The 10,219-nt window shown below is 48.2% G+C and overlaps 1 protein-coding gene across 1 annotated transcript; it reads right to left on the minus strand.

The window, feature by feature from the left end:
- Positions 1-1,170: 1,170 nt before the first annotated feature.
- On the minus strand, positions 1,171-9,510 carry TCF15 (transcription factor 15). Its single transcript, XM_043987248.1, has 2 exons — positions 8,759-9,510; positions 1,171-1,668 (listed from the first exon to the last, which is right to left on the minus strand). Exons 1-2 carry the CDS (start codon positions 9,317-9,319, stop codon positions 1,594-1,596), a joined length of 636 nt encoding a protein of 211 aa, XP_043843183.1. The 5' UTR covers positions 9,320-9,510; the 3' UTR covers positions 1,171-1,593.
- Positions 9,511-10,219: the final 709 nt, after the last annotated feature.

Below are 10,219 nucleotides of genomic sequence, written 5' to 3' on the forward strand. Positions count from 1 at the left end.
GGACAAATGAAAGGCAGTCCCCCATAGAACGAGTGGGAAATGAAACCCACAGATTTTGGATAACAGCTTCTAAATTTCGGAGTAAATCGGAGCCAAAGTATCAGGATACTTTTGCCCTTCTCTGAAAGGGTTAATGCCTCCCAATCTAACTTCTCCCTATGCTGAGAAATCAGGCCCCTCAGCCAGTGTGGCAAATACCTGGTATGAAGAGCATCTCGAACTGGGACCTTGAGTAATTGGTTCCTCCTCTCGGCTTGGATGTCAGGACTGCACTAGATGGTCTCAGGGTCCTCTCTAGTTCTGACAGTCTGTGGTTCCATTACCTTTCCCCTTCTCTGTCTGGATTCTTTACTCCTTTATATAATAATAATAATAATAATAACTATTATTATTATTATTATTGGTGAGGCAATTGGGGTTAAGTGACTTGCCCAGAAACACACAGTAAGTGTTAAGTGTCTGAGGTCGGATTTGAACTCAGGTCCTCCTGAATCCAAGGCTGGTGCTCTATCCACTGCGCCACCTAGCTGTCCCTACTCCTTTATTATTCTAGGTCCCAGAGAGTAAGGTTAAGGAATACAAATTTGGAATCTGGAATACATCTAGTTCATAAGATCCCAACCCTGGGTTTGAGATGGGGCCAGAAGGAAAGCCAGGGGGTGCCTCATTATAGGAGCCTGGTAGCTTTTATTTCTTCCTTCCAGGGTGATCTCTGGCCCGGAGCACAACTAAGAGGACAGGGCTATTTTCAGGAAGAAGCAGGACAGGCTCGGCTGGGCCACTGCCCATCAGTATATCTAGCCAAGGTCATCCCCTATTTCTAGGCAGGAGTGATGGGGGTACATTGAGAAGAACAGAGAAACGAGGGTCAGCAGACCCAGTTTCCAGTCTGGGCTCTGTCACTTATTTGCTGTGTAACTCTGAGCAGGTTCCATTTGCCATCTGACCCTCAGTTTCCTTTTTCTGTTAAATGATTCTAGGTTTTCTCCAGTTTGTTTGTTCCAGTTGGTTCCAGTTTAACTCGTGTGTTATAGAGCTATAGAGATATAATCCTCTTAGAGGGCTGAGACCTTAGCCATCAGGGGGTGAGTCTTCAAGAACCTCCTTTCCTGACCTGGGACCAGGACACAGGCCAGCAGATCAAAAATAACTTTTATTTCAAACCTGAACACACGCATGTCTGGATATTCCATAAACATTTTCCAGCACTCACGCGTGCGCGCACATACACACACACACACACACACGCACGCACACGCACGCACACACACACACCAATAGACTTATTTCTTTGAGTTCTGCATTGTCTCTGACCAGTGAAGACTGGTATAGTTAGGACTCTTTGGGAGTTGGGCCAGAACCTTGAGACCCTCAGAGGAGGAGATCCAGCCTACCCCCCAGCCCAAGCGCTAACATCCCCACCCAGTCTCTTAGCCTGCACAGGTGGGGTGGCTCTGGGACCCTTAGTCTCCTCCTGGTCTGGCCAGCACAGGCCAACTAGGCCCCTTTTCTCCCCTGCCCTGTCCTTCGACCCTCTCTCCAGGATTCTGGGACCACCATGTGGAACGAACACTTCAGGGAGGGACTCCGGGATCATCTCCTTGGCACCCGAAGTGGGGCTGCCCCTCTCGCCTTCAAACAGCTGCCGCCAAGGTCTCGTCGACTTCCCTGTGAGAGAATAACACGGGTAGGGGGAGAGGAAGAAGGAAGCCTTAAATGATTTTGAGTCAGCTTGAAACCTCACCCCAGGAGCATGAGGCTCCATAGTTCTCTCTGTCCCAAGGTGCCCAATGGATTTGACCCCCCAAAAGTCACTGTGGGATAGTGGATTATCAGACCTGGGTTCAAGCTGAGGCTCTCTCTCTCTCTCTCTTTTTTTTTTTGGTGAGGCAATTGGGGTTAAGTGACTTGCCCAGGGTCACACAGCTAGTAAGTGTTAAGTGTCCGAAGCTGGATTTGAACTCAGGTCCTCCTGAATCCAGGGCCGGTGCTGAGGGTATCTTTATGACTTACTATGTGACACTGGGGAAGTCATTTTCTCTTTCTCTCTGGGCCCTGGTTTCATCATCTGTGAAATTAAGGGGGTTGGACTAGGGATCCAGAGTTGTACAATGGAAAGAATACCCAGTTGGGAGTTAGAGGAGTTGGTTGAGATCCTGCCTCGGATGTTTACTACCAGTGAGACCCTGGGTTGTCACTTTGTCCATTGGGCCTGAAGTTCCTTTATTTCTCTAAAATCCCTTCAAACTTTTGATCACATGTATTCAGAGTGCAAGGATCTGTGTCCCACCAGAGCCGGAATGCACAGCGCAGATCTCTGTGCTCTTGACCTTTGGCTAACCATCCAAGTACCAGACTCAGAAAACCTGGATTAGAATCTTGGCTTTGCTCTTCAGTGCTTGCTTAGCCTTGGACAAATCATTTCACCGCCTTAGGGTGTTTTTCTCCTCTGTAAAAACCCCATTCTTTTGAGCCCTTCAACCAAAGCTTAAATTCTCGATGGATCTAGAGGTGGCTGTACTTGCCTCCTCTGAACAACAGTGACACAAGTAGAGGGAATGCAGAACAGTTGTCATCCCACATCATGGATGAGGAAATTGAGGTCTACAGAAATTAAATGACTTGTCCAAGGACACACAAAATTAAAAAGAGGATTAGGCCAAGATCCAAGTTCTTCTCCCATCCTTTAAATTTACCACAATGCCCTCTACTAGCCCATCCTTCTTGCCAGTGTTTCCTCACCCAAAGGTCATACATACAGAATGTCAGAGCTGAAAAACAAATTGGAGATCACTGAAGGCAGGAATTTTTAACTTGGGGCCCATGAACTTGTTTAAAACATTTTTTGGTAATTATATTTCACTATAATTATAAATATATAGTATGTTAGAAACAATATATAATCATATACATAAATATATATAGTTATAAATTTACTATAAATTTATTTTATGCATTTCAAACCTTTTTGAAAGTCTGTAGGTTTCACCAGACTCTCAAAGGTGTCTGTGATATTAAAAAAAGGTTAAGAACCTCTGATCTAGGCTAATGCACTTGTTTTCCAGCTAAGGGAACAGACCCAGAGAGGGGAATAAAGTGACTTGCCCAAGGGCACGCAGCAACTGAAAGCCATGTCTCTAGATTCCCAGGCCCTGTGGTGCCTTGAGCTGGGTTGGTAGGAAGGTGAGATAGGGAATATACAGCTAGGATTATAGATTTGGACCTGGAAAGGATCTTAGATTGCCCTCATTTTACAGAAGAAACTGGGGCCCAGAAGAGAAAAATAACTGGAGGTGGGTTTGAGATCTAGGCCCATTGACTCTATAGAAAGTGGTCCCACTGTACCACACTACCTCTTCCCCATCAGCTCCAGGGCAAGGCAAGGACATCCAGAGGAGGCTGGGACTTTCTAGTGCCTCTTCATGGCCTTGGAACAACATGTCTCTTCACAGGCAAGTCTATTTTGGGGGCAGAGGCAGCAGCCAGTCCCAGATGTGAGCTCTGGAGCTTCCCAAGCAGACCCTGTAGGGGGAGGGGATGTAAGGAGGAGGGATAAGACAAAGGACCTCATACGTGGGCTGTCAACTGTTGGGGGCAAGATTCAGGGGTGACTCAAAAGAGGGCAGCCCAGGACAATCTCACCTCCCTCCCTTCTCTCGAGGCTCTCATTCTCCCAGAATCCCTCATCCCTGCTGGACAGGTCTGGGTTGGCATTTTGTGGTTAGGATCTGAGCTGCCTAGAGAGAGCAGAAGTGGCATGGAATCGTCTTGAGGGATAGATGCTTAGAAACGAATGGACCAGAACAATGGCCTGTGTTCCCCCTTTTCCTTGAAAGCCCAGTTCCAAATTCACCTTCTCCAAGAAGTTTTCCTAAATTCCAAATAACAAATTTACTCTTTCCTCTACTCTTATTATCTCTGCACTTTGAGAATCTTGATGACACTATGGGAAGGGTGGTCTCTGTGTGCACTGGGTTCAGAGGCTTAAGCTGTGGCTTGAATTCTCAGTCATTTACTATATGTATGAAATGAGGATGCCTCATGGTCTTTAGAGACACAGTGTATGTAAAGAGTCACTTTGTAAAGTGCCACATAAATGCCATTTGTATATGCCTTCTGTGTGTGTGGTGTATCCCTAAGTAAGGGAGACTTTATTGGGGGTGGGCAATGGGCTCTGAGGGAGAAAACTTGGGTTCCAGCCCACTACCTGTATGTCCTTAGGCAAGCCATTTTCTTTTTTCTTTTTTTTTTTTTTTAGAGCCTCAGTTTCCTCTTCCTTGAAATGGGGATAATCCCAAAGGGCCACAGAAATGGAAACTGGCTATTTGGTATCTCTCTGGCAGCACTTGGGTTTAAGCACACAGCAGGTTCTCAGTCAGGGCTGCTCCTTTCATTTCCCACCTTGACCTCTGGGTGAAGTTCTGTCTTGGCTCCCTCAGACCCTTCCTCCAAAAGGAATCCATCTGGGAGCCTCCTAGAGGAATTTGAGAAAAGGGCTGCTGTACCCTCCTGCTCCCAGATCCCCTGGACCATGCTGTTTCCTCCCATCTGAGTCCTCGAGTCACAACACAGCAGAATCCCTCCACCCCCTTCCCCAGCTACTCCCGGGAGGAATCAGCAGGGATGGGAAAGTGGCTTCTAAAGCCAAATTTGGATGGGCTTCTGCCCTTAACATGCTCTGGTCTTTCAGACAAATCCCAAGGAATAAAGGAGAAAGGGGGGGGCAAATTTCTGTAGCTGAGGGTTTGAGTCAAATGCTCATCCTGATTCCTTGGTTCCTTGTGGGGACAACTCCTGGTATCCAGGGCTTTCTGACCCTTACAATTAGTCTTGGCACTGATGATCTGCAATGGGAGTATAAGCTCTATGAGGGCAGGGACTGTGGCTTAACTCAAGTTTGTCTCTCCTTTCCCAGTGACTAGCAGAGCACCCAGCTTGTTGAATAAATAAATAATGCCTTCACTTACCTATTAGACCGAGCACCATAGGAGCTGGGATTATGTCTTATCCAAACCCATCTCCCTGGTGCCAGGCACAGGTTTCTGCTGAATAATCTTTGTTGCATGTTGGGGCTGGCAACAGATATTAATAAATGCTACACGTCTCCAGCCCCCACCTGAAGAACCTGGGAATACTCAGCAGGAATCTCCTGTGGGCTTCTTCCGGGTTCTAGTTCCACTGGTAGCCATTGGTCAGGACTGGAGACTTGCACTATCCAGCGCTACATAAAGCCCCAAAGGTATGAGTTTGCATTTGGGTTCTGACACATACTATCTGTGTGACCATGGGCAAATCACATAATCTCTCTGAGCCTTGGTTTCTTCATCTGTAAACTGACTAAAGGAACTAAATAAAGGGCGTGTGAGGTCCTTTCTGGCTCTCCCTCTATGAACCTAAGACTGGAACAATGACCTTGGAGTCAGAAGAAAGCTGGGTTTGAATCCTGGCTCTGAAACTCAATGGTTGTATGTTCGTCCAGTCATTTTTTTCAGCCGTGTCTGACTCTTTGTGACCCCATTTGGAGTCTTCTTGGCAAAGATACTGGAGTGGTTTGCTATTTCTTCTTTTGCTCAGTTGACAGATGAAGTTTAGGCAAATTGGGTTGTGATTTGCCCAAGGTCATACAGTTAGTAAGGGCCTGAGGCCAGATTTGAACTCAGGAAAATGAGTTTTCCTGACTCCAAGCCTCTGTCCACTGTGCTACCTAGCTGCCCAATGTTTATATAACCTTGAGCAAACTTCTTCATTTCTAAGGCTCAGTTTCCCCATCAGTAAAATGAAGATAAATCTTTATACCACAGGATTATTGTGAGGAAAGCACTTTTTAAACATTAATAGTTCACACTTTATTAGCAAGTAATCTTTGCCATACTTGACTTTCTGACACAATCCCAACTCTGCCTCCCCCTTAATGTATTACCTTGAGCAAGTCACTTCCCCCCTTGCCACCCTCAGGCCTTACTTTCTCCTTTGTTAAATGAGAGAAGGTTGGGGCAGCTAGGTGGTGCAGTGGATAGAGCACTGGTCCTGGATTCAGGAGGACCTGAGTTCAAATCCAGCCTCAGATACTTTACACTTACTAGCTGTGTGACCCTAGGCAAGTCACTTAACCCCAATTGACTCACCAAAAAAAGAGAGAGAGAGAGAGAGAGAGAGAGAGAAGGTTGGAAGAGCTGATCTCTTATAACCCTTTCAGCTCTAAATCAAATTATTCAAATTATCTGACTATCCTTTTGTGGCTTTGTAAAAGAAGGAACATTATATTGTAGCCAGAACCAGGCCTACTATTGGGGAGAAGTAAACAAAGTAGATTCAGAAAGAAACTACTTATTTGAGAATTCCCCATTTCGTCCCTTCCAAGAAAAGGAGTGAATTACCCAACCATGTCCAGTATTACTTTGTGGAAAGGGCTTAGGGTAGGTATATAAATCACTGAGCAGCCAGCTAGGAGAATACAGGTGGCTTAGAAGACTGGGGGACTAAAGGTACCACTCACCTAAGTTTTGTCTCCCTTACTCCTTACTTCAGTTGGCCCCTCTTAAACAATGGTTGAAGGGGGTCCAAGGGGAGTATATTTGCCTGAACACTAAGCAGAAGAATTGAAAAATAACCCAGTGTCCTCAAATGCATTTTATGGGACCTTAGAGTTAGAAGGAACTTAGAATTTAATTAAATGCTTCCCCCTGCAAACCCCACTACATTTTATAGATGAAGAAACTAAGGTTCAGAACAGTAAAATGACTTTACCAAAGTCACTCAGGAAAAGAGCAGAGCCAACATTTGAACCCAAGTTCTCTGACTCCAAATCTTTTCCATTACAGTGAATTACTTCCTATTAAGACTCCTCTCATGGAAAAGTGATAAACCTCACCTTGACAATTTGGAGTAGTGGAACCATTGCCTAGAGAAACAGCCATGCTGACCAAGGCAAGGGTCCTCTTGAGGGCTTTCCTTTCTTCCCCTCCTGGGAAAACATCAAAAACACTAGAACCTCACTGGTTGGGGGGAGGGGAAAGTTGGGGGGGGGCAAAGGACACATCTTCAGGACGGGGAAGCAGTAGAGCCCCTGACCCCCTTCTCATACTTTAGTAAATGAGAGGGCAGGAATTAGGTAGAGGAGGTGGAAAGCCTAGCAGGTATTATTAGAGGAGCCACAGATGGAGGAACTGAAGAGTCTAACCCTTACTAGTGCAGAGCAGATAGACTGATAGATTTGGAATCAGAAGACCTGACTTCAAATACTTAGCTCTGTCACTTACTAGCCTTTTGGCCATGGCAGAGTCACTTCACTGGCCTATCTGAGCTTCCATGTCTTCTATATACTAAGGACAAAAACCTCAAACTCCCTACTTAGCAGAACTTCTGTAAGGAAAGTGACTTGGAAACTTTAAAGTACCATAGAGATACGAGTTGTAATTGTTATTATCCTTAAAGTTAGAGGGGGATCTCTGGGTCTAGACTCCTGCACACATGCATAGCCACATGCACCCAGTCCTAAACTACCCAGCACTCCCATGTTTCCTAAAGGAGAGAATTAACCCTGTCTTCTTAAGGTTCCAGATTTGCCACTATTTAATAGGGAAATCACTTGTCCTCTCCCAGGCTAGGGCCCTTTCTCACATTCTAATAGAAATTATGGTTACTGAAATTTTCACAGATTTTTTTAAAGACTGGAAATTAGAGGTGGATTTTGTAGCTTAACCTTTTTCCTTATCCTATATCCCAATCATGCAATGAGAACTCACCCCTGCCCTACTGGATGAGGAGGAAAGAGCCTTGGGAATCAGAAGATGCAAGCTCTACTCCTCTCTCAGCTCAGTGTGTCTCTATATGTAAAATGGGCGACTAGATGAGGTTCAAGATCCTTCTCAACTCTTGACACTAGGATTCCTGTGCTTACTGACTTAACTATGCGCCTCTTCTCTCTCCCCCCCCTCCAATCCTCCACTTAGAACAGGTGGAGTGAAAACCTCATGCCCAGCTAATAACCTGGCTCATTATGGCCAGCCAGACTGTTCTCTCTGTGGGGACTCAAAGCTCATAAATTTGGGTGAGGTGAGAATACGGAAGGACTTCTTGTTCCCATCTGTCTAATCTTTCATTGCTCTGCCACTGGCTACACGTTCTATCTTTAACAAGAGGCAAAAAGGAGTAGCATATCGTGGGAGGTCAGGGCTGGGTCCAGCTGCCCTTCCGGTCAACTTCACAGCATAAGGATAGGATCCAACCCTCTGAAGCTCCCTTTAATAACTCCTTGGGGATATGTCATCCAGGAATTTAGCAAGCCCTTATGGAATCTGTTTGTATTTCCCGCCTGTGCCACTTCTCAGGGGAACAAATTCCACATTTGCCACCAGCTCTCTCTCTCGTTAGAAGTGGAAGACAGCATGACAGGTTTTTGTTTGTTTTTTTAAAGCAAAAACAAAGAAGAAATATTGGACTGGTAGTCAAGAAACCTACATTTTAATCTCAGCTCTCACACTTACTGAGACCTTAGACAAGTCACTTCTGTTCAGAGAAAGGCTGAGGGGGTTGGACTAAATGATCTCTCAGGTCCCTTCCAACTCCGACATCCTCTGGTTCCAGCCCTTGGCTGGAGGTGGAGAGCGTCGGAATTTCTGGCTTTTAGAACCGTGGGGAGGGAGACTTGCCCTCAACATCCGGCAATGGGTAATGCTCCGGGCCTGAGAAATTCCTGAACAAATTCAGCCTGAGCCTCCCCTTCCCGGTCACCCGCTCCCCGGCCTCCAGGACTCACCGCCTTACGCTGGTTACTGAGGCAGAAGGTACAAATGGTGCGGGGCTGCTGTCTGGTGTCTCCCGCACCGCTCCCAGACGCGCCGCGCTCGCCCTTGGGTCCGCAGACGGCGCGGAAGCACGGCTGCCCATCGTCGCAGCCCTCGCCCAGCAGCAACACGTTGGCCAGGTGGGAGATATAGCTGGAGGCCAGGCGCAACGTCTCGATCTTGGACAGTTTGCGATCCACTGGCTCGGTGGGGATGAGCGTGCGCAGCGCCGTGAAGGCCGTGTTGACACTCTGGGTCCGGTCCCGCTCCCGCGCGTTAGCCGCTTGTCTCTGCTTCACTACCACCACCGGTCCCCCGCCACCTCCAACGCCTCCCCCAGCCCCGGCTCGGCGGCCGCCACCGCCTCCGGCCCCGCTCCCGGCGCGCCGCCGAGCCGGCTCTAGCCCTTCGTAGCCGCCGTACGACTGGTCTGAAGCATCACTCTCGCTCCGGTTCTCCTCGTCCTCACTTAGCAGGCTGAGGTCAGGGTACAGCACGTGGGCGGCCACTGGGCGCAGCATGGCGAATGCCATGGGGACGGGGGAATCTGGTCCCGCTTCGGACCCTACCCTCTTAGTGCCGTGCCGTCCTGGCTACCCGGCGCGGGGCCCCGGGAGGGAGGGGCCTCGACGCGGGAGAGGGGAGCTCAGCGGTGGCGCACCTAGAGGGGTTGCTGCGCGGGGCCGCCAGCTCACACCCCCAACTTTAAACTGCGTGTAGAGACTTCGGGACTGCGCAGCATGCGCTCTGAGGGAAAAGAGCCGCCGGCACAACTATTTAAGGCTTGGGAGCTGCCGGAGTTTGAGGGCGACTCCCCCGCCAACCAATGGGGTTGCGACAGGCTCCGCTGCCTGCCCAATCAGAAGGCTCGGGTTTCCTGCCCCCCCCCCCCCGTTTCCGACGCAGATAGCGGTTCTCCGGAGCCAGAGACGGGACACCTCGTGGGGTCCTGAGGCAGGAGACCCGGGGACCGGGGCTCCCGCAGACCGTCCACAGCTGCCACTATCTCAGGCCGCACTGCCCACTAGCTGCTGTGTCCATGGGCCGACGGTCTGGGAAGAGAGCTGGCATGAACAGTGGTAGCCTCCTCCCGTCCTTACCAGCACACTGATTTCCTTTATTAGGCCGTATAGCTTGGAGGTGGACCTGGGTCCTACTAAAATTCAAATATGTTTCTAAAGGAGCATCGTTGATCCATCAACCTCGTGTTATGTTACCTTACGGTATGTTATGTTATGTCATTTTATATAATGTTACGGCAGAGCTGAAAGCAACGCCAGAGTCTGTCTCATGGCTTCCCTAGCTTCTTTTAATATTCAGTTCAAATTCCACTCTCTGCTAAAGGTGCAGAGTTGCTAAATTCCTTCCCTCCGAAATTACTTCCCAATTACACTATCTAGGGGGCAGCTAGGTGGTGCAGTGGATAAAGCTCC

Source organism: Dromiciops gliroides, chromosome 2, assembly GCF_019393635.1.
Source record: "Dromiciops gliroides isolate mDroGli1 chromosome 2, mDroGli1.pri, whole genome shotgun sequence".
Lineage (NCBI taxonomy): Eukaryota > Metazoa > Chordata > Mammalia > Microbiotheria > Microbiotheriidae > Dromiciops > Dromiciops gliroides.

What these genes read in the sequence shown, in the direction of transcription:
- TCF15 (XM_043987248.1), bottom strand. Translation starts at nt 9,319, where the DNA reads ATGGCATTCGCCATGCTGCGCCCAGTGGCCGCCCACGTGCTGTACCCT. An exon ending in TCAGTAACCAGCGTAAGGCG is followed by an intron (nt 1,669 to 8,758) that starts GTGAGTCCTGGA and finishes ATTCTCTCACAG; the next exon opens with GGAAGTCGACGAGACCTTGG.